Source organism: Astyanax mexicanus, chromosome 20 (genome assembly GCF_023375975.1).
Source record: "Astyanax mexicanus isolate ESR-SI-001 chromosome 20, AstMex3_surface, whole genome shotgun sequence".
Taxonomy (NCBI): Eukaryota; Metazoa; Chordata; class Actinopteri; order Characiformes; family Acestrorhamphidae; genus Astyanax; species Astyanax mexicanus.
In genome coordinates this window covers 36,303,237-36,328,555 of record NC_064427.1, presented here as the reverse complement: position 1 = coordinate 36,328,555, position 25,319 = coordinate 36,303,237, and the positions used below count along the sequence as shown (strand labels likewise).

At 39.6% G+C, this 25,319-nt stretch overlaps 1 protein-coding gene across 1 annotated transcript in view; it reads left to right on the top strand.

The window, feature by feature from the left end:
• The window catches only part of LOC103030555 (protocadherin Fat 3), a 179,299-nt gene that overhangs the window by 41,950 nt on the left and 112,030 nt on the right, over nucleotides 1-25,319 (top strand). The window contains exon 4 of the mRNA XM_049468961.1: nucleotides 21,124-21,185. Within this exon, the coding sequence (XP_049324918.1) occupies nucleotides 21,124-21,185 (62 nt within the window). The remainder of the gene's footprint in view (nucleotides 1-21,123; nucleotides 21,186-25,319) is intronic.

Sequence of the window (25,319 nt, the reverse complement as noted above, 5' to 3'; positions counted from 1 at the left end):
TAGCACTTTTTAAAAGAAATGTAACATAAGAAAGGTAAAGGGCAAATATTAACCATGTAAGCTGTTTATATTGCTTACAATTTAGGTGAAGCAAGCATGTGTAAAGCATTTTAATGTAGAATTGCTTAATTTTGCTGAATTAAAAACAAGTAACAAAGTAAACGAGTAACAAAAATATGAACACCACACAAGGGTTAAAAATGATGAGTTTCTTTGATTTTACCAAATTGAAAAACTCTGAAATATAATCAAGAGGAAGATGGATGATCACAAGCCATCAAACCTGAAAAGCTGAACTGCTTGATTTTTTGCACCAGGAGTAAAGCAGCATAAAGTTATTCTCCAAAAGCAGTGTGTAAGACTGGTGGAGGAGAACATGATGCCAGGATGCATAAAAAAAATGTGATTTAAAACCAAAAGGGTTATTCCACCAAATATTGATTTCTGGACTCTTAAAACTTTATGAATATGAACTTGTTTTCTTTGCATTATTTGAGCTCTGAAAGCTCTGCATCTTTTTTTTTGTTGTTACTTCAGCTATTTTTCATTTTCTGCAAATAAATGCTCTAAATTACAATATTTTTATTTGAAATTTGGGAAAAATTTTGTTCATAGTTTATAGAATAAAACAACAATGTTCATTTTACTCAAACATAAACCTATAAATAGCAAAATCAGAGAAACTGATTCAGAAACTGAAGTGCTCTCTTACTTTTTTTCAGAGCTGTATATTCAGGCTGTAAGCAGAGGAGGTTCTCCAAGAGGAGTCTATTATTTGAAGAATATTTTGCTCTGCAAAATAATTTTGAGAATTTTTAAGAATCAAAATGAGATTTGAGATTATGCATTTTGATACATATATAGATATGATTCGCCGGTCAGAAAGACAGGAGAGAGACACAATCACAGGGATCCATTGCACTCGAGACATGCTTTTATTTTAAAAATGCTCTCCATCACACCAAAACAAACTTAAATACGCATGATAGCATTAGTCTCTTTAACTAGAGAAACATGGGTCAATCCAGTCGCCTGCGGACTAAAATGTGCCCAGCCAGGCACAATTGAGTGAGACCCACGGTTCCCCCGCCTGGTTGCCTGACACAGATTTATTCCCCTAATGTTTGTGTAAAAAGACAATTATTTGTTTGAGAGAAATGTTGTTATATGTTAACATATATTTTTTTACTTAAATAATAACATTATAGCATTAATATGTTATTTTGTGCCACAACAAAAAGGCCGTGTTTTTCCAATCATGAATTTACTTTAGCAGTGCTATTCTAGTCATCTAGTCAAGCATTTACCTCAGTAGATATATTCTAGTCACACATTTACCTCACCAGTGCTATTCTAGTCACACATTTTCTTCAGTAGTACTACTGTTTTTACACATTTACCTCAGCAATGCTATCCTAATCATACATGTACCTCAGTGGTTCTATTCTAATAATACATGTTCTTCAGCAGTACAATGCCTGTTGCCCATTTACTTCTTCAGTTGGCTGTTCTACTCTATTCACGCGTTTACTTCTTCAGTGCTACTTTAGTCACATATTTACCTCATCAGTCCTATTCTAGTCACACATTTACCTTAGAAGTGCTAATTTAGTGTCACATTTATCTCAACAGTGTTATTTTAGTTATGAATTTTCCTAATCAAAGCTAGTTTAGTCAAACATTTACCTCAGCAGTGCTATTGTAGTCACATATGTACTTCAGCTGTCCTATTATAGTCACACATTTATCTTAGCAGTGCTATTCTAGTCACACATCTACCTCAGCAGTGCTCTTAAAGTCACATATGTAACTCAGCAGTCCTATTCTAGTCATACATTGATCTTAGCTGTGCAATTTATTTTACACATTCACCTCAAAAGTGCTTTTCTAGTCCCGCATTTACTTCAGCAGTGCTATTCATGTTACCCATTTACTACTAACATCAGATATAGTAGATGCAGGTATAGTAGTGCAGTACTGTATATAGCACTGTAAGTAAAGTAAATTAAATTTAATTATCCTTACAATCCTTAAGCCCAGCAAAACATTTCAAATAAATTTTAAACATTTCAAATATTTTTTTTTCCTGTATTTGTAAATTTTAAAATAGGTTAGTTTGACCTGCAACATAATATAGTGGTGATAAGAAAGTCATGGTGTGGCAGGTTCCTCTGCGTGGATAAAGTACTGCTCGTGAACAATGCTGTCAAACCACAAAACACTTCAGCTCCTCCAGAGCAGAGAAACAGTAAAACAAAGTAAAATAAGAAATAAAGAATAAATAACTAATAAGGGAAAACCAAACACTGGACAGCAGATATTTGCACTTTTGTAATCTGCTCTGTACACTGCTTTGAAATATTAATAAGGTAAACTTTTGCGATTATCTTTCACCAGTGTGTTTGGTTAGGAGATGTGTCCTGAACTAAACTTCTAAATATACTGTCTAAATATATCTTTCTTATTTTCATGTAGAGAGTGGTAGACGGTAAGAGCAGGGTGGTTTGGACTGGCAGTCCTGCATTTACCTAAGCAGTGCTACTGTAGTCCTGCATTTACCTCAGCATTGCTACTTATTCACACATTTACTTCAGTATTCTTACTGTGGTGACACATTTATCTCAGCAGTGCTATTTTAGTCACACGTTTACTTTAGCTGTGCTATTCAAATTACACATTTACCTCAGCAATTCTACTTTAGTCATGCATTTACCTCATCAGTGCTTCTTTAGTCATACATTTTCCTCATCAGTTCTATCAGTTCTATTTGCCCACCCAAGATGGCGGCGCCTTAACACGCAGTGGCCGCTCCGGGTCCGTTAAATGGTGCTTTTGTGTTACTATTTGTCGTTTTTTCCGTTTATTTCCTGCAAATATGTGCATCGGAACACCCGTGCACATGTTCTACCACCGCCAGACCCTGCTACAGTGGAGAAACCAGCCAGAAAACACGCTACCGGACGAGGTTCTGCAGACGCTACTTGAGCTTAGCCTGCTAAGAGACCCAGGCCGCCAGCCCGCGGTGTTTCCTGACGCCGGAGCCAAGCGGAAGCGCGGAAAGAGAGCCGGGATCCGCGCGAGGCTAAAGGCTAGTCCTAGCCGGCCGGCTATACCATCGCTCTTTCTTGCAAACGTCTGTTCCCTTGACAATAAACTGGACTACATCCGACTCCAGCGAACTACCCAGCGTGAGTTCAGAGACTGCTGTGTTTTGGTTTTTGTGGAATTGTGGCTTAACGACAACATTCCGGACAGCGCCATTCAGCTAGCCGGGCTAACCGCGTTCAGAGCCGATAGAAGCGCGGCTCTATCCGGGAAGACCCGCGGTGGAGGCGTGTGTGTTTACATCAACACGGAATGGTGTAACAACGCTGTGACTGTTGCCAAACACTGCTCTCCGCTGGTGGAGTGCCTAATAGTCAAGTGCAGACCTTTTTATTTAGTACGGGAGTTCTCCGCCGTGCTAATAGCTGCTGTCTACATTCCACCCAGCGCTAGCATTGGTGCTAATGCTAAAGAGGCTCTGTGTGAACGCTATTGGACTATCAGCGATCTGCAAAACAAACACCCAGACGGACTGTTTATTATCGCCGGAGATTTCAACCACGCAAATCTCAAGTCAGTGCTCCCTAAATTCCACCAACATGTGAACTTTGCAACGAGAGTTCCACCAACATGTGTGTTTGGCTGACACCAACATACACACCACTCATCAGACGCTCCAGACCAGTTCAGAAGCAGGTAAAAACCTGGCCGGGAGGCTCCATCTCTGCCCTTCAGGACTGTTTTGAGTGCACTGCATGGGACATGTTTAGGGAGGCTGCTACTGAAGGCGATTCTGTTGATTTGGAGGAGTATGCAGCATCAGTCACTGGCTACATCAGCAAGTGTATTGATGATGTCACTGTCTCCAAGACCATCACCACACGCCCAAACCAGAAGCCTTGGATGACTGCCGAGGTACGTGCACTGCTGAGGACCCGCGACTCCGTCTTCAGAGTGGGTGACAAGGTGGCCCTGAGGAAAGCGAGAGCCGACCTGTCAAGAGCCATCAGAGAGGCAAAGCGCGCACACGCCCAGAGAATCCACAGCCACTTCAAGGACACGGGTGACGCGCGGCGCATGTGGCAGGGCATCCAGGCAATCACCAACTACAGGACAATGCCACCGTCCTGTGAACGTGATGCCTCCCTCCCTGATGCCCTGCGCAGAGTCAACCCATGAAAAGCTGCAGGACCAGACAACATCCCCGGCAGAGTGCTCAGGGAGTGCGCAGACCAGCTGACAGATGTTCTCACGGACATCTTCAACATCTCCCTGTGCAGCGCCACTGTCCCAACGTGCCTCAAGTCCACCACCATCGTCCCCATGCCGAAGAAGTCCACAGTGTCCTGCCTCAATGACTACGTCCCGTTGCACTTACACCCATCATCATGAAGTGCTTCGAGAGGCTAGTCATGAGGAACATCAAGACACAACTGCCCTCTTCACTGGACCCCCTGCAGTTTGCGTATCGTCCCAATCGCTCCACGGATGATGCCATCACCACCACCCTTCATCTCTCCCTCACCCACCTGGAGAAGAAGGACACTTATGTCAGAATGCTGTTTATAGACTTCAGTTCAGCATTCAACACCATCATCCCACAGAACCTCACCAGGAAGCTAAGCTCGCTCTGCCTCAACACCCCCCTCTGCAACTGGATCCTGGACTTTCTGACGGGGAGACCCCAGTCAGTCCGGTTCGGGGGCAGCACCTCCAGCACCATCACACTGAACACGGGGGCCCCCCAGGGCAGTGTCCTGAGTCCTTTGCTGTTCACCCTGCTGACTCACGACTGTGCTGCAAAACACAGTTCTAACAGCTTTATCAAGTTCGCCGATGATACAACCGTGCTGGGTCTCATCACCAAAGGCGACGAGTCAGCATACAGAGAGGAGGTGCAGCAGCTGACAGACTGGTGTACAGTCAACAACCTTCACCTGAATGTGGACAAGACAAAGGAAATGGTTGTTGACTTCAGGAGAGCACAACACACCCACTCTCCACTCAACATCGACGGGTCCTCTGTGGAGATTGTTAAGAGCACCAAGTTCCTTGGTGTCCACTTAGCAGATAACCTCACCTGGACCCTGAACACCAGCTCTACAGCCAAGAAAGCCCAGCAGCGTCTCTACTTCCTCCGGAAGCTGAGAAAGGCCCGTCTCCCTCCACCCATCCTCACACTCTTCTATAGAGGGACCATTGAGAGCATCCTGAGCAGCTGCATCACTGCCTGGTTTGGGACCTGCACCGTCTCTGACCGCAAGACCCTCCAGCGTATTGTGAGGACAGCTGAGAGGATCATCGGCGTCTCTCTCCCCTCCATCACGGACATTTACACCACCCGCAGCATCCGCAAAGCAACCAGCATTGTGAATGACCCCACCCATCCCTCACACAAACTGTTCTCCCTCCTGCCTTCGGGAAGAAGGTACCGCAGCATCCAGTCCAGCACGACCAGATTCTGCAACAGCTTCTACCCCCAAGCCATCAGACTCCTTAACTGCAGAGACTGAACTGATGGTTTTTATGTACATGCACACACACTCTTACCCCACTTACCCCAGAAAATGGGAAGCACTAAAAACCCTACTACCTCACTGGACTCTATTGTACACTGTGTAATTGAGTAATTACTACCTCACCTGGTCCTTTTTGCACACTGCAAAATTTGCACATTGTCTTGTTATTTATTATTCTTTGTCTGTATGGTGTTGTATTGTCTGTCTGCACTTTTGTACTGTTGCACTATTGTTCTGTCTACACTGTGTTTATGTGCACCATGGTCCCTGGAGGAACGTTGTTTCGTTTCACTGTGTACTCTGTATATAGCTGAAATGAAAATAAAAACCACTTTGACTTTGACTTTGACTTTGACTTTTTGTCAAACATTTACCTCAGCAGTGCTACTGTAGTCCTGCATTTACCTCAGCAGTGCTACTTAGTCACACATTTACTGCAGTATTCTTACTGTAGTGACACATTTATCTCAGCAGTGCTATTCTTGTCACACATCTACCTCAGCAGTGCTATTATAGTCACACTTTTACCCTTAGCAGTGCTACGTTAATCACACATTTACTTTAGCTGTGCTATTCAAATCAGACATTTACCTCAGAAATTCTACTCTAGTCATGCATTTACCTCACCAGTGCTTCTTTGGTCACACATTTCCTCATCAGTTCTATTTTTGTCAAACATTTACCTCAGCAGTGTTACTTAGTCACACATTTACTTCAGTATTCATACTGTAGTGACACATTTATCTCAGCAGTGCTATTCTAGTCACACATCTACCTCAACAGTGCTATTTTAGTCACACGTCTACCTCAGCAGTGCTACTTTAAGCACATATTTACTTTAGCTGTGCTATTCAAATCAGACATTTTCCTCAGCAATTCTACTCTAGTCATGCATTTACCTCATCAGTGCTTCTTAGGTCACACATTTTCCTCATCAGTTCTATTTTTGTCAAACATTTACCTCAGCAGTGTTACTTAGTCACACATTTACTTCAGTATTCGTACTGTAGTGACACATTTATCTCAGCAGTTCTATTCTAGTCACAGTGCTACTTTAATCGCACATCTACTTCAGTAGTGCTATTTTATTCAGAATTTTAACTTAGCAGTGCTACTTCAATCACACATTTATCACAGCAGTGCACAAAATATTGCGATACTGTTAGCAGAAAAATACAGTATTATATTTATACAATCTGAATAAAAGTTTATGTACTAAACCTATGTAAACCAATAATTACAAATTGTCGCTATCCAATGAAAAACACTTATCTCCAAAACAGCAACTTTACAGGAGAGAGAAAAAAAACTTGTAAACTTTCAATGGAAGTTAATGTAAAAAGAGTTTATTCCAGCTCATTTGCAGGGTTTCTATTGGTCCGTTTATCAAGAAAATTTGGCACAGTATAAGGGACAATTTGTCTGTTCAAATTATGTAGTACTAAAAATCGACAAAAATGGAGATAAGTGTTTTTCATTGGACAGCGACAAAATAAATACTGTGTATCTCAATATGGTATGATATTGGTATTTTTCTTACACTCCTAGTTGTATTATGTAACTTTTAAAAATGTAAAAAACGTAGTAATGCCTGATTTAATGGATATCACAGCTTGCACACTCTTTTTGCGGGCAGCCAGGAGACTCTCTGGTCTTGCATTTGGGAGTTTTCATCTACTACACTATGTAGACAAAAGTATTAAGACACACATCACATCTACAGGAGATTTTATGACATCCATTTCTTAATCGATAGGCATGACACCTGAATTCAGAGTCACGAAACATTGTTCCATATGGTGTGCCTCAGAATCCATCATCAACTGCTTCTCAGTTTCCTGACTTGAATATCAAATCTGTTGGTAGATCTTAAGACTGCCCCAGCATTATTGATAGAGTTTCATTAATCATAAATCTTAACAACCACAGGCTCCTCTAAGCAGCTGGCTGAGGACCTGAAACTGATGCCTACTGAGTCCATTAAAAACATATTAAAGTGTTTCCAGCTTGCAATTTTCAGGAATGACAGATAAAGGTATCTGTGTCAGTGAAGGAGAGCTCTAGAAGATTCTTAAGAACCTCTTAGAGAGACCTGCTTGCATTCTGGCCAGCAGGGAAAAACAAACTCCTATATCACAGCAAAGGATCAGCAGGTGGGTTTCACTGACAGAAAAGTAAAGTTATAGAGAAAAGAGCAACACTGTGCAGTGTTTCTCTATCCTACTGTACAGTGTTGCTCTATTCTACTGATTCTACTGTACAGTGTTGCTCTATTCTACTGTGCAGTGTTGCTCTATTTTACTGATTCTACTGTACAGTGTTGCTGTATTCTACTGTACAGTGTTGCTCTATTCTACTGTGCAATGTTGCTCTATTTTACTGTACAGTGTTGCTCTATTCTACTGATTCTACTGTGCAGAGTTGCTCTATTCAACTGTGCAGTGTTGCTTTATTTTACTGTGCAGTGTTGCTCTTTTCTGCTGTGCAGTGTTGCCCTGTTCTACTGTGCAGTGTTGCTCTATTCTACTGTGCAGTGTTGCCCTTTTCTACTGTGCAGTGTTGCCCTGTTCTACTGTGCAGTGTTGCTCTATTCTACTGTCCAGTGTTGCCCTGTTCTACTGTGCAGTGTTGCTCTATTTTACTGTGCAGTGTTGCTCTATTCTACTGTGCAGTGTTGCCCTGTTCTACTGTGCAGTGTTGCCCTGTTCTACTGTGCAGTGTTGCTCTATTCTACTGTGCAGTGTTGCCCTGTTCTACTGTGCAGTGTTGCTCTATTCTACTGTGCAGTATTGCTCTATTCTACTGTGCAGTGTTGCCCTTTTCTACTGTGCAGTGTTGCTCTATTCTACTGTGCAGTGTTGCCCTATTCTACTGTGCAGTGTTGCTCTATTCTACTGTGCAGTATTGCTCTATTCTACTGTCCAGTGTTGCCCTGTTCTACTGTGCAGTGTTGCTCTATTCTACTGTGCAGTGTTGCCCTATTCTACTGTGCAGTGTTGCTCTATTCTACTGTGCAGTGTTGCCCTATTCTACTTGGCAGTGTTTTCTCTATTCTGCTGCTCAATTCTATATTCTATGATGTAAGAAACTGCAAGTTAACAGCACCCCAGATAGAAGCACCTAAATGCTTCACATAGAACATTTTGACTGGTATTGTATCATTTTAATGAGTTCCCTTGTTGTTTTGCTGTACATTCACATTTACATACTGTGCTAAGCAACTGGAAATTTAACAATTAATACAATGTTTAAAAGTAACAGAAAGCTGGCAAAAACGTAGAACCTTTAATTAATAACTTTTTTATAAAAAAAAATAAAAAAGTCTATTTTTAATTGAATTACACTGCTTTTGTTAATGCTACCAATAACACTGGCGTCTTCTTAGATCTGAAACACATGAAAAACAAAGTCACAGAGCAGAACACTCTAGAGGGGCTATAAACAGACAATGATTATGTGGGCAGCAGACACAGGTGATGAAGGAGAGGAGAGGTAGAGTAGGGATGGGAGCAGCTGGGGGCGTGTGGGGCGTGTGCATAACAGTGGTATTACTTTATATAAGCAAGTGCATTAAATTACAGTACATAAGTTGAACCTTCAGTGATGCAGAGGAATTTTGTACAGTATAATATCTTATTTTTTGCTGTGTTTCACTTTTTTTACATTTTTGACAGTTGTTTGACATGTTTGACATATTTGACAGTTGTTCTTTACTGTGAGTGTGTCTGTTGTTCTGGAAAAATAAACCAAGAAATTCTTTAGAATACCTAATAAAAATAATATTAGAATAAAACCTTATCACATTGACTTCCATTGAAAATTTCCTTCTCCTGTAAAGTAGCTATTTTTAAAAGACAGTTTGTTTTATATGTGTTAGCCATGTTACGTAAAGTCTTAAGTCTGCTTGCCATCAGCAGCCAGAGTCTGAGAGTGCACAACTGTTCTTGCTCTCTCTGGGTGGGTTGATGGCTTTCTCTCCCCACATCACTCCTACTGTGATGTTGGTAGGCACAGGCCTCTGTAAGCTGATGTTTCATAGCTGGGTTGCTGTGCTTTCCTCCGAGCATGCTGGCTACCCATTGATGCTGCATCAGTGGCGGTTTAAAAACATTAGGTGGCTGACTTTACACATATCAGAGGAGGCATGTGCTGGTTCTCTCACTCCTGTTTGTTGGGGCAAGCGCTATCTATCTATCTATCTATCTATCTATCTATCTATCTATCTATCTATCTATCTATCTATCTATCAAAGAGCCTTAATGAGCCACCACTCTTGACTCAGCTTTTAGTATAGGCTTCTACCAGAGACTGTAATAAAGATGGACGCCGTGTCGCCGTTCCCATTCATTCAATGAAAATGAAGCCAAAATCTTCCTCCACGTTGGCGATCCTGAAACCTGAGGCTGCGCAGTAGAGACCAGAGGAGGGAGAAAGACTGTGGAGAGCAGCCTACTCATTTGAATAACCCCGCCCCTGAGGGCTGCCTCGAGGTCACAGGCTGCAGAGCAGAGCGGAGTGGAGCTGACGGTCTGTTATTGGTCCCACCCATAACCAGCCCTTTTACAATAACCACACCTTTTTTGAATAGAGCTGAATAACGTTTTAAAAAACGAATTCTGTGGGGATATAAAGATTGGACAATATAAGCAGAGGTTACACTAGCTGTTGCATTTAAATAAAGGAGGTAGAATTACAGTATATTGGTAAAAGACGTGATTGAAAGTTGTTCTGTTTTGCCATTGAAACCTATGGGGATGGGTGGGGTTACACAGCTTTCTGGAACCGAACAGCAGGGGGCGCCCGACCTGTGGTGGCTTCACTTTTGAGAGACGATGCTCTGTCCAGCTATACACAGTCTATGGCTTCTACAATGAACTCAGCAATACAAAACATAGCCTTTAATATGATAACCTCAATAAACACAGCATTACCACAGAGCGGACACAATTACATCATTACAAATAAAAGGCAGTTAGCTCTTTCACATAACACACATATCTGGTCAGGTTCGTAGGTTTGTAACACACGCAAATTCAGTATTGTAAAAAAAAAGATCTAAAATATTTTTCTAGGGGTCTTATTTTTGTGGGGTTGTTGTTTTGCGAGCGATGTTTTAAAGTCTTTTCTCTATACCTGCAGATGCCCTGTATGCCTGTGCATGCAGTGTGGGTTGCAGATCAGTGTGTCGTTAATGTTTGCAGTTATTTTTTAATTTAGTGCGCTCGTTTCAGTGCGTTTCAGGATTGCATGGATGGTGGTTCTGACTGCTAGCTCTTAATTCTGGAGTCATATTATTAATTCCATCAACACATTATGGATGACATGCTTTCTGAATCCGTGCTTTACAGACTAATGACTGATGCCGAACTGTCACGAGCAGCAGCTTTAGGTCACACTGTAACTTTACCCCCCCCCCCCCCTCTCTCTCTCTCTCTCTCCGTGCAGACAGTGTGTGGTGCATGTGCGGTAGTGATAGTTCGCAGCTGTTCTAATTTGTTTAATTGAGTCTCTGCGGATCAGGGTGTCACACATAGGGGAATAGCGGCCAATTCAGCTGCGCTCTTCCGCTCTTTGTTGCCACGGAAACGGGTCGGGGCGACACGGCGGCCCGGAAAGGGTTTTTGAGTTGGGGGAGGCCATTATACTGTAATCCCATCTCTGAGCCGTCACACTCGCGCAGTGTGACAGTGACTGAGGCGTGTGCAGTCCGGCCACAGGCACCAGGAAGAGGCTTTTAGGCCAGACAGTGCAGCAATTCATATTGTTCACATAAGACTAAGAAGAAATAATCAATTTCTAAATATAGCTGTCTGACTCGCACACCATCCCCACAAACTAGGACAGAAAAGAAACTCGGCCTCACTGTTGCCTCATTGTTTTGGACTGGAGACTGGACAGGGTTTGAATCGCTGCTTTAGAAGTAGTTTAAAACAATGGTACATGCTGTGTGGGATTGAAGTGCAGACCTTTAGTTATACTATAGGGACAAAAGTATTGGGATGCCTGCCCATGCACTGGTAACTGTCCAGTGAATGCTTCCTACTAAACTCTAGAGCTGTGATCACTACACGCCATATCCCTGTACTAATACACTGTAAAAACTACACTTAAAATCCTTCACCTTAATGTCATTTTAAGGTCAGCTGAACAAAAATAATGAATTGCATCATAAACTATATATAAACTAATATTCTCAACTCACATTATTAAGTTTCTTGTTAAAAGTTGGTCTAACTAAATAAATAATTGTACTTGAACTCTAGTTGAAGTTAATGTCATTTTTAAGTTGGCTGAACAAAGTAAAACTCTTTATTAACCCTTGTGTGGTGTTCGGGTCTGTGGGACCCGTTTTCATTTTTCATCAAATGATACTAAAAAAATATTTTTTCTAACTCAAACTCATTGGCATTGGCTCATTTTTTTGTGAAAAACATATATCAAAACACATTTTCGATAAACACACACTGTACACCCCCCTCCCCCCCACACATTTATATTACATACAGTATGTTTGGCCAAAGGCTAATAAACATTGAAACTAAACAAATTTTCTACTCATATCTTGAGTTTAATTCATTTTCTTTTACATTTTATTAAAAAAACTAATAAAAAAAGAGTAGCACTTTTTAAAAGAAATGTAACATAAGAAAGGTAAAGGGCAAATATTAACCATGTAAGCTGTTTAAATTGCTTGCAATTTAGGTGAAGCAAGCATGTGTAAAGCATTTTAATGTAAAATTGCTTAATTTTGCTGAATTAAATACAAGTAACAAAGTAAACGAGTAACAAAAATATGAACACCACACAAGGGTTAAAACAGGAACTACTAAGACATCTTGTACAGGTTTCCACATGATGTCGGTCACCCTATTTGCATATTGGGCTTGTCCTCAAACCTCTTACTCACCATCAGGGTGTCATCATTCTCCACAGGCTGCTGCCTTGTCTTGGAATTTGTGTATATGTTATATAAAAGTTATCTGCCTGGCCTCAGTGTTGTAGGCTATAAGAGCCTACTAAAAAATTCTAGTTGGCACAACTGGTGGTGATTTTCTTCCAGACTTTTGAGTAAGTTCAATTTGGCCTCAAAACTCAAAAATCTATTGCAGCAAGTTGCCTTGAAATTTTGTGTTTTCTCAGCACGTTTTCTCCATTTTTATAGTTTAAATACTTAAAACCAAAAGAGTTGTAGTTCCAAATCACACATCATCTGTCAAAGAGAATTGGTGCTACTTACCACTTTACCTAGGGGTGTACTCACACTAGGGTCACTTGGACTCAGGCAGGTACGCATGGCGTGTGAATGCTATCTGTGCCCAAGTGAAATGTTTGTTTTGCACCAGTAAGAGCAGAGTGTGATGGTTCAATTAGCAGAGTAAGAGCACAGTTTTACTCAAAATATTGCAATGCACACAACATTATGGGTGACATACCAGAGTTCAAAAGAGGACAAATTGTTGGTGCACATCTTGCTGGAGCATCTGTGACCAAGACAGCAAGTCTTTGTGATGTATCAAGAGTCACGGTATCCAGGGTAATGTCAGCATACCACCAAGAAGCACCAACCACATCCAACAGGATTAACTGTGGACGCTGTAAGAGGAAGCTGTCTGAAAGGGATGTTCGGGTGCTAACCCGGATTGTATCAAAAAAACATAAAACCACAGCTGCTCAAATCACGGCAGAATTCAATGTGCACCTCAACTCTCCTGTTTCCACCAGAACTGTCCGTCACCACAATCAATTATTGTGGTCTAAAACCAGGTGTTTCAGTTTCATTGTCCAACCCCTGTATATATTTAAACAAATGTTGTATATTTAAACTAATTTTATTGATCATATTATTTATAGCCTCGCTCTGAATTGCCTGATAACAGTAAATAGTGAATGGCTATAGTGAATTTTATTCCATGGATTTTGCTACACTTGATCCGATGTTATTTATTAAATCTTAGGTTATCCTGTGCGCACTGCTCCAAGCTACGAGTGCCTGTGACATTTTAGCTTTATATTTCTGTGTATTTCAAATGTTTTATATAATTGACAGGCAGCACCAGAAGCCAGGGTGACAACATGCTTTATTTTCAGATATAAAAAATAATAATGAAAGTGAATTTCAGTTAAATAATAGCGAAGTGAAAAAAAAAAAAATTATTAAAATAAAAAAAAAATAAAACATTTCTAAATCTTCAGCATCTGTCAAAATTCTCAAACAGCAGAATGCCTATATCGGCTATATTAAGCTACAGTTATTAAGTCCGTGTACTGAACATAAACATAAATTCTTATAACTGTCAGAAATAAATATAACTAACAATAACTTACAGTTACTGTCACGTCCTGGCCTCGTCTCGTGTCTCTGTGTGTCTTCCCCACGTGACCTGTGCCCCTCTGTGTCTCCTGTCTCAGTACTTTTCCACCACGTGTCTCATTTGTAGCTCCGCCCCTTCCCCAGGTGTTTCCACTTCTAGAGTGTTTCCTGTTTGGTTATATAGATCCCCTACGCCACTTGTCCTTTGTCGGTCTTTGCACTTACCCCTGTTGTTTTGTCTCTCTCTGTGCTTCGTAGTTTCTCCGTGTTTCATAGCCTCTGTTTTTCGCGCTTTAGTTTCTGTGTTTTTCCCTTGTATATATTCCCTGTTTGTTTATTATTATTATTATTATTATTATTTATGTTCTCTAGTTTGTTTGTTTTTGTTCTCTGGTTTCTCTCGTTTGTTTTGGTTTTTGGTTATTTGTTTATCTTGTTTCATTTGTTTAGTTCACTCCCTTATTCCTTGTATATATCTCCCTGTTTTATGTTTACGTGTTTACGTGTTCCTTGTTTATTTGTTATTTATTTATTAAATATTTCTTTTTGTTCTTACCTGCAGTTGCGTCCGTCTCCTCGTCTCCCTGCCTGGGTCATTCTTGACAGTTACTGTGCAGATTTTTAAGTATATTTTATTTTTATAGTTTTCCGCCACCAAGATAGAAACACGCCAGAAATGTACCTGAACACACGTCATTTCCAGACCACCATGCCCACCGGCCTTAATATATTCCAAAAGTTCAACGCCAAGCCGTAAAAAGCCGACTGTTGACGGGGTGTACGATGGCAATGCGCCACGCTACACTTCTTGCGCAGGGTATACGATAGGGCCCAATATGTCCCATTTGCATTGCACTAAAATAAATTCATATATGCATATATGCAACTAAAACAGGAAGCCTAGTGCATACCAAATGTGGTGTGGCCTAAGCTTTTGTCTTTAATGGCATTTTTTTCCCTTACATAACTTTTTTACTCTAAATAGTTTTAAAACCAGTGCTTTACAGTTTTACTTGACTAAAAAACTTAAATTGATACTTTAACTTCTACAGAAGTATTTTAAACCCTAGTATATATTGTAAACTTCTACCTGAGTAATGAATTTCAATACTTTTCACACCTTTGCACCAGACACACATCAATGTGAACATGTTTAATAAGCTACCAATTTTTGAATTTATTTATTAATTTTTATTAGTTTAACTTTGTCTAGTGTCTTTAACGCATGTCAATTTTTTAATCTGTTGAATCTTGAAACGTAGTGCAGGTAGTGTAATTGCATTGGCATGTATAGCCAATGCCAGAAACAAATCTATACAATTATGTAATTGTCCAAATGCTTATGGACAGTACATTAAAGTAACATCATTTGAATACTTTTGTTACTTTTGTTACTTGTTACTTACTTTAGTAATTTTAATTAGCACAAGGCAAAAAGGCAAACACTATTTTATTATGCAAATGAGTATACAGTATATGACAAATAACTGCCTGTTTCAGTGAGGAAACAATGATTTTATGAGTCCCAGCTTTCTAGACTTACTTTATATACCATTTTAACTAAACAATTTTACAGAGTTCAACCCTTGTGTGGTGTTCATATTTTTTGTTACTCGTTTACTTTGTTACTTGTATTTAATTCAGCAAACTTAAGCAATTTTACATTAAAATGCTTTACACATGCTTGCTTCACCTAAATTGCAAGCAATATAAACAGCGTACATGGTTAATATTTGCCCTTTACCTTTCTTATGTTACATTTCTTTTAAAAAGTGCTACTCTTTTTTTATTAGTTTTTTTAATAAAATGTAAAAGAAAATGAATTAAACTCAAGATATGAGTAGAAAATTTGTTTGGTTTCAAATTTACAAATGAAGCAATGTTTATTAGCTCTTGGCCAAACATACTGTATGTAATATAAATGTGTGTGTGTGTGGGGGGGGGGGGGGAGTGTACAGTGTGTGTTTATTGAAAATGTGTTTTGATATATGTTTTTCACAAAAAATGAGCCAATGCCAATGAGTTTGAGTTAGAAAAAATATTTTTTTTGTATCATTTAATGAAAAATGAAAACGGGTCCCTCAGACCCGAACACCACACAAGGGTTAAAAAAAAAAAATGAACCAAACCTAAACCAAACCTTAACCTCAGTAAGCAAAGTCAGTATTGACAGCATTGTCGTTTAGGCCTGTTTTTCTCTGTTTTTCCATAAACCCACATACACACAACCTAATGAAGCCCATTACCGTGTCCACAGTTGAAATTCGGGTCAATTAGTTCGACCCACTCTCTGCTATTTCCCTACACTTTTCATCCTGACGCCTCCAGCCTGAACGGAAGGTTCTGGTTCTGGAATATCTCAGCAGTCTGCTCAGCTCTGGGTCTGGAGGTGGATTTCTGGTTTTCTGGGGATCGCAGAGGGCTGGGTAAAACAGCATGGCGAGTCCAGTTCGTGCCATCTGTGAAATGGGGTTATGCCAGAACCCCCCAGAGCTGTGATGTCTGCTGTCCCCTTCTTTTCCCTGCCTCTCCTGCTTCACACACAAGCTACAACCAGGCTGAATCTGGACACTTCTCCTGTTTTTCCAATTTGTCTCACATCACTGCATTCACTTGTTTAGGGCCTGAAGTTTTCTCATGATTTAGATTTGGTTAAAGAATATTTAAGGTGTATTTGCATTGAGAATTAATTACGTTTTTAAGTACTTTTAAAACGTGCATTGTGGTACAGGCTATTTTCACAGTGATACACAGGAAAATGAGTTCAACACTTTTACTCTGATACATTTTTAATCATTACTCGCTGCTCATTATTAAGTGAATAAAGTAATCAAGCTGTCTTATATGAAGCTCACGCTGCTTCCGTTCTGCCTTTAGCTCTGTAATCTTTTGACTGCTTTTTTGCCGGTGGGGGCCCCCTAAGTAAAAAAAAGTTTCTTTCAAAGACAAACAAACACTAAATGTTAATCTACGCAAATTTCTCTTATAAAAATTGTTTATTTGGGTGAGTAAAGCGCTTTTGTTTATTTACAGTAAGCTTAGATTTCCAGTATTTGAGCATGGTTATCAGCTCTTTGCGCTAGTAAATGCTGTCTGAAAGAGCTACACAGAGGAACCCTGAGTGTTCCAGTAGCTCAGGGCGCTGTCAGCTAGCGGTTCTTCCAACGTAGCTTGTTTTAACACTGTAAACACACAAACTACAGTCCAATATACTTACCTATGAACGGTAAAAGAGCTAGCACTGCTGTTAGCGGCTAATACTAATGCTGCTCCAGCCCCAGTGCTGGAGAACTACTTTATAACGCTGCACTTCAGCGGAGTGGCTTTACTGCACCTTACAAACTGACTGGTATAATCATAGACTGTATAGAGCTGGACAGAGCATCGTCTCTCAAAAGTGAAGCCACCACAGGTCGGGCGCCCCCTGCTGTTCGGTTGCAGAAAGCTGTGTAACTCCACCCATTCCCATAGGTTTCAATGGCAAAACAGACAACTTTCAATCAGTTTTTTTCTAATATACTGTAATTCTACCTCCATTATTTAAATGCAACAGCTAGTGTAACCTCTGCTTATATTGTCAACTTTTTATATACCCACAGAATTCAGTTTCAAAAACGCTATTGAGCTCTACTCAAAAAAGGTGTGGTTATTGTAAAAGGGCTGGTTATGGGCGGGACCAATAACAGACCGTCAGCTCAGCCCCGCTCTGTAGTCTGTGACTGCGAGGCAGCCCTCAGGGGCGGGGTTATTTAAATGAGTAGGCTGTCTCTCCACAGTCTTTCTCCCTCCTCTGGTTTTAGCTTCATTTTCATTGAATGAATGGGAACGGCGACACGGCCTCCATCTTTTTTACAGTCTCTGGGTATAATTTATACAATATACAAGACAATTCTTGGGAAATTTAAAGGATTTTAAGTGTGCCTTATAGTGCGAATAATACGGTACTTGCAATACTTAATGACAAAATATGTTGAATACTTCAGTACATCCACTTAAGTGTGGAGCTTAAAAAACAAAAGTATTAGCTCTTTCGCTGTTCAGAGGGTGAGTATTATCGGCCTGTAACCTGCTGCCGACCCTGGCTAGCACTGCTGGAGCAGCATTAGCGTCAGATTAAATGTGTTAAAAAAACTTAAAAACAATGTTTTTTAATAAACTACCTGTGCACTTTAAAAGCTCTAAGTGCCTCATTTTAAATGTGAGGACCCTCAGAATTCTAGCAATGAAGGGTGGAGCTACTTTCAGTTTGTTAACGGTGTAAAATAGTGGCTTATTTGCATGGGTATTTTTCAGAATTCTGGGGGTGAACAGAGTTCATATTTTTACTGTACTCAACCATTACACACCATTTTGAATATACTATTTCAGGGCACACCCCTAAGAACAAATTTCTAATCCACAACTATTCATCCTGAGTTCTGTCCCTTGTGTAACCATTCTAAAATACACTTTTTTTAGTTTAAAGTTATAATAACTTGATATTTAAGATTTTTTGGAAAATAGCTAAAACAATTGAAAATATATTTAGTATTTAACATTAATTAATTCAACTTACAATAATTATTCTGTTTAACCAGTTAGCAACATAAAAAAAACTGTATGAATCATCTTTTACTAATCGTTTTATTTTATAGTTTCTAACAAACTAAAATGACACTCAGAGGATATAACCTCTTCTTAAGTCTCTTCTCAATACTCTGAACACAATTTCTGCTTTACACACATTTTACAATTTATAGGATTTACAGAAAGTTTTCAGTAATTATGCAAGCAAAATTAGGCAGGTGCATATATTTGAGCACCTCAACAGAAAAAAAAATACATCAATATTCACTAGATCCTCCTTTTGCAGAAATAACAGTCTCTAAACTCTTCCTACAGCTTCCAATGAGAGCCTAGCTTCTGGTTGAAGGTATTTTGGATCATTCTTCTTTACAAATCAGCTCTAGTTCAGTCAGGTTTGATGGTTTCTGATCATGAACAGCTTGCTTTAAATCACACCACAGATTTATAATAATATTCAGGTCTGGGGACTGAGATGATCCGAGATGATCATTCCAGAACGTTGTACTTGTTACTCTGTATGAATGCAGATTTTAGGGTTGTTGTCTTGTTGAAGTATCCAGCCCCGGTGCAACTTTAACTTTCTCACTGATTCTCAAGAATCTGCTGATATTGACTGGGATCCATGAGACCCTCAAGAATGCTGTGTTCTTTTTTTACATTACATTACATTACATTTGGCAGACGCTTTTGTCCAAAGCGACTTACAATATTGAAGTGCAAATAATAGAAGAGGTTAAGTACAAAAATAATAGAAGTTAAAAATAAAGCATCTATAGATAGGGCCTTAAGGAGGTCAGAGGGAAATAATGGGATAGAGGAGTAGAGAAGAGGAAGAAGGAGATGAGGTTAGAATTAGTTAGTTTGTTAGAGGTGTTAGGAGAGTAAGTGCTCTTTGAAGAGCTCTGTCTTCAGGAGTTTATTAAAGATAGCGAGAGATTCTCCTGATCTGGTAGTAGAAGGTAGTTAGTTAGAGGTGTTAGGAGAGTAAGTGCTCTTTGAAGAGCTCTGTCTTCAGGAGTTTATTAAAGATAGCGAGAGATTCTCCTGATCTGGTAGTAGAAGGTAGTGTGTTAGAGGTGTTAGGAGAGTAAGAGCTCTTTGAAGAGCTCTGTCTTCAGGAGTTTCTTAAAGATAGTGAGAGATTCTCCTGATCTGGTAGTAGAAGGTAGTTAGTTAGAGGTGTTAGGAGAGTAAGTGCTCTTTGAAGAGCTCTGTCTTCAGGAGTTTATTAAAGATAGTGAGAGATTCTCCTGATCTGGTAGTGGAAGGTAGTTTGTTCCACCTTTGGGGAACTCTGTATGAGAACAGTCTGGATTGCTTTGTGTGAGTGTTTGGTAAAGCGAGGCGACGTTCATTGGAGGGCAGCGGCCGGGAGGTAGCGTAAGCCTTCAGGAGCGATCAGTGCAGGTAGGAAGGAGCCTGTTCTGTCATCACCTTGTAGGCGATTGTAAGAGCTTTGAATTTGATGCGAGCAGCAACCGGTAGCCAGTGGAGCTCAATGAGCAGCGGAGTGACATGTGCCCGTTTTGGCTGGTTGAAGACCAGACGTGCTGCTGCATTCTGAATCATCTGTAGTGGTTTTACTACACAGGCCGGGAGGCCAGTTAGTACGGCATTGCAGTAGTCGAGGCGTGAGATTACCACAGCTTGTACCAGGAGTTGGGTGGCCTTTTTCCTCCATGCATAATCAGCCGTCCTCCAAAAAACTAAATTTTAGCTTCAGTCCACAGCACCTTATTCCAAAATGAAGCTGGCTGTTCTTAAGCTTTAGCATACCTCAAGCGACTCTGTTTGTGGTGTGTGCTCAGAAAATGCTTCTTCTGCATTTCTCTCCCATACAGGCTCTCCTTGTGCAAAGGGTGCTGAATAGATGCTCGAGGTCTTTCGAACTCTGGAGGTCTATAGGTTGACTATGACTGTTCTGAGCATGAAATCTCTGAGATCTCTGAGTTTTTTATATCCTTCCCCTAAACCATGATGTTGAACAATCTTTGTTTTCAGGTCATTTTGAGTTGTAGATGTTTTGAGGCTCTTATGTTGCCACTCTTCAGAGAAGATGAAAAGAGGAGAAAAACTTGCAGTTGGCTCCTTAACTCTTTCTCATAATAATCATCTTTCTCAGATTCACCTGTGTATGTAGGTCAAGGGTCAATGAGCTTACCAAACAAATTTTGTGTTCCAATAATTAGTGTGAAATGTATTCATAACAATAAAACGACAAGGGTGCCCAAATTTATTCACCTGCCTAATTTATTTTAAAGAATTATTGCACACTTTCTGTAAGTCTTTAAAACTTAAACTTAACTTCTCAAATATCTGCTAAATTATACATTTAACTAAAATAACTGATCTGAACAACCAATGATTCATAAAGGAAAATCATGGAAATTATCAGGGGGCCCCAAACTTCTTTATATCACTGTAGTTTTGGTTGCAGTGCTTCATTTTGCAGGATATATGATGTATTTAGCAGTTTGTTTGTGTGGTTTTGTAAATGTTGTTACAGTAAGTATTTTGATATAAACCAGCCCAGTTTAAAAAACTGTATTTTAGCAATTGAAAAAAACTGTCAGACTATCATAATTAATTTAAAACCAAAGGTGTTCATTTAACACTGGGGAATTTACTGTGTACTGGAATGTTTAAATAACGAAAAATATATACATTTTTTGTTTCTTTCAGGTCTCATCACCACAACTTCAAGGAAACTGGACAGAGAGCAGCAAGCAGAACACTTTTTAGAGGTACTGTGTGTGTGTGTGTGTGTGTGTGTGTGTGTGTGTTCAGCTGCTCATACTCCCTATCCTATATTAGACACAGGTTCTCATCCTCACAGCTCATCATTATACTTAAGTGAAATCACCTGTCTTTAATCACTGAATGGAAAATGATTTCCTTGCTTAATTTATTGCTGTAATGTAATTAAAGCAGGATTATTTCTGTAAACTATGTGCATAAACCCTTGAGTTTTAAAGCACACTGTATGGTGATGATATATTTTAGAAAGCATCTAATTTATATTAATTTGATAACATATTGACTAATTTTGCAATAATGTGGTAAGCCTTTAAAACATTGTGCTTTTCATGCAATGATTGTTAATCATCATGTTGCTAGGCAACTATTTTGCCTACATAGTTAACTGCTAATGAGCTGTTAATTGAACTTTTCCAGATCAGACATGAAAAATATACAGGACCAGTCAAAAGTTTGGACACACCTTCTCATTCATAGATCATGTAGTAACTTGAAAGGGTAAAACAAATCAAAACTTATGAACTCTTCCTGTGCAACAGAGGAAACGATTCATTATAATGTTTTAATGGTCTTTGTGACTGCTCTTGAGGATACTTTCAAAATTCTTGAATTTTATTTTTTTAGATTGACTGACCTTCATTTCTTAAAGTATTTTTTCTTTATTTAGTTGAGTAGTTCTTGCCATAATATGGATTAGAACATTTCTTAAATATTCACTATTCACTGTATACCTGTAACTCTACCTCTTCACTACTTTACTTTAACTGATGCTCTCAAACACTTTATTAAGAGGCAAGAAATCCAAGTAATTAACTCTTGATGAGTTCAGCACAGCTGTTAACTGAAAGCCTGAATTCCAGGTGACGCTACCTCATAAAGCTGACTACCCAGGATGCCAAGATGTCATCATTATTGCGAAGCTGTCATCTTTCTGTTTAACACTTTTTTTTTTTTTTATATTTACATATTTTTTTCTTCATAGTCTGAATGACTTTAGTATTAATCTACAATGCAGAACATTTTAAGATAATGAAAAAACACTGAATTCAAGATGTGTCCAAACTTTTGACTGGTACTTTACTTTAGAATTATTTTGATAGATGCAAACTAGACATTTTTTTTTTAAATAGTGACTGTTCTTTTGTGTGGTTATATTTTGAAGATAAAAACTCAAAAATACTTAATATAAAACTTACTTTTTTACTCCGTACATTTAAAATATATAGAGTTATGAATACACTGGATACAGGGTGCTTTGCATGTAAATGATCCAAATGTGTCAAGTGGTTGCAAATGAATGAAATGCGTTGCATCAACACAGTCCTTGCCAAAACCTGTGAGCTGAAGCAAAGCAATTGTCTGTAATGTTATTCTTGTGCAACCAGTTGAAGTATTGAAATCATAAGCATTTTCTTTTCATAAAAAAAACAACAAGAAGAAGAAGACATCTCCTTCTCTCTTTCTAACTTCTAACACACCCAGACTGTGACATGCAGCAATAAAGTTATTCACATGTTTTTGTCGGGTATTTTCCTGCATGATGCGCAATTGACCGATCACTAAAGTAGGGCCCTTGCTGTTTGGATTTGATTGCATTCAGCAACAAGAGCATTAGTAAGGTCAGGATGTTGGAAGATCACCACCCCACCTCCCCAACCCCATAACTTACCAACTTACCAGATGTACAGGGTATCACAAAAGTGAGTACACCCCTCACACCCCTCATGGGTTGCCACTAGAATGCTTTTCCACTCCTCGGTAACAACATCACAGAGCTGGTGGATATTTAAGACTTTGCACCCAAAGATGTTCTATTGGGTTTAGGTCTGAAGACATCTTTGGCCAGTCCATCACCTTTAACCTCAGCCTCTTGAGGTTAGAGGTGTGTTTGGGGTCATTATAATGCTGGAACACCGCCCTGTGACCCAGTTTCCAGAGGGAGGAGATCATGCTCTGCTTCAGTGTTTCACAGTACGGTAATACTTTATTTTAAGGAACACAAATTAGCTTCTTATTAATGTCTTATTATTTGCTTAATAAAGCCTTTATTAGACATTTGTAAATGATTTATTCACTACTTATTAGACTTTATTCTGTGTAAGTGTTATTGGTGCTTAATTAGGGGTCTGTTATGTGGAAATGATTAATAATGGCTGTATTAGTTCTTATAGAGCACAATAAACAGTCATGTAAGCACCCTGTTAAGCAGATTATTAAGTATAAATATAAGTTGCTCTTATAGCCAACAACACATCAGCTAGGCAAACGACTAGGGGTGTGACGAGACACTAATATCACGAGACGAGACACGATACTGGGTTCACGAGAACGAGACGAGACGAGATTTAAAAATAACATTTTAAAGAAAACCTCAAAAATGAAAAATGAAAAAATCGTATAACGCAAACTTAAAAGACTGGTTTCTCTCACACATTGATTCTATAAGAAATAGAAGTAAGAATAAAAAATAAGAATAAAAAATAAGAATAAAACTTTTCTAGGTCTTATATAGTGCATACAATAAGTGCAAACCACAACCAGTCATATTTAGACTATGGTTTGCGTTTTTTTCTCCTAAATCTCTTGTAATTTAACTATTCATAACCATAATCAGTCATATTAACACTATGATTGTGTAGTGCAAACAGAGAAAGAACATGTTTTTAAATACAGTACAGAGCTAAGGGATTAGTACAACTGCCTATGAAACAGTCACGTGTAGGATTTACTTACAGTATTTATATATGGTCTGTGTGTTGTTGGTCACTCTGTTTCCGTTTATTGTTTCCGCTGGAGCCAAAATGCAGCCAGACATACAACTTAAAAAGGGGGTATGCAGTCTATGCGACGCATAGGGGCGCTGCACTACAGGGGGCGCCAAATAAAAGCCCCAAATAAATTTAAAATCTCCTCCACCCCCCCCCCCCCCCCCCCACACAAACAGTACAGCTGTGTTGCCAGATCCTGCTTAAAAAGTCCACACTGAACTATTTTTTTTTCCCGCGAGACAGGATAAAGCTTGACAAGAAATATCGTCACGTTTAATCTCGCGAGATCTCGTAACACAAGATTTCGTCACACCCCTACAAACGACCATTAAATATAATATAGTGAAACAGCCCGTGGAAGGAAGCCCTGGTGGACAAGACTTCACACTGATGGTAACCTAGGATAAGGGGACACGCCCATTATGCAAATAAATGATGCTCAGTCACGCTCCTCAACACCTTGGAATAAACTCTGAAATAAACTCTACACCGCCAAAGAGTTCCCCTCAACTCAGCTTGTAGTTTAAGATAGAGAATGAACTCACATAATTTAACACTTTCACACATTTTTGTTTAACTCCAGAAAATTTCGAACTTGAAATTTTTTCGAAATGTGCTGTGTAGGAGTGTTTTTTTCTTTAGTATATTGCATTTCAGATACAGATCATTATACAGTACATTTTAATGTACTACATTTACCATGTGAAAACATGATTAATCAAATATCTGCAGATTTTTTTTTTTTTTTTTCCAGCTTTGAAATGATGGATTTTATTGAACGGTACACAATGTTTACATTATCTGTTTATTGATTTACTGCATGAGCGCATCCGTCAGCTGCAGAAGGGCATCGGTAGCTGTGCGCTCTGCATAGGAAAAGGAGGAGAGGACCCTATATGCTATTGATTATTTAAAGCAGGTTAGACTGCACACGGGGCAAAATCAGGGCCATTACTATGCACTTTAATGACTTTGTAATGAAGTTCTGGATGAGAAAGCGGCGTGAAGCGTTAATAAGTGTGGTAAGTGTGGCAGCGGGGCTGTTTATGGAGCACACGTGGAACCGGTCAGATTCTGACACAGTCTGGTGAGCGGACGACCATCGATCAGCCGGGTCAGTGGCGTTGAGCGGCACGGGTAGATGCTGTGGGCGCGATTCCCTGTGATTACAGCCCCACGTGCCTGAGCTGGAGGGAGAGCCGTCGATTTCTTTGTCCCGCTGATCATGTGACGCGGGTTTGAACCCTTCTGAGCCACTATCTCCAGCTCAAACCGTGGGTGAGATCAAGAGACCCCTTCTGTGCGCCAGCCCGCTGATCAGTCCGGCCCGCGGGCCTTTCACCGCCTGTTATC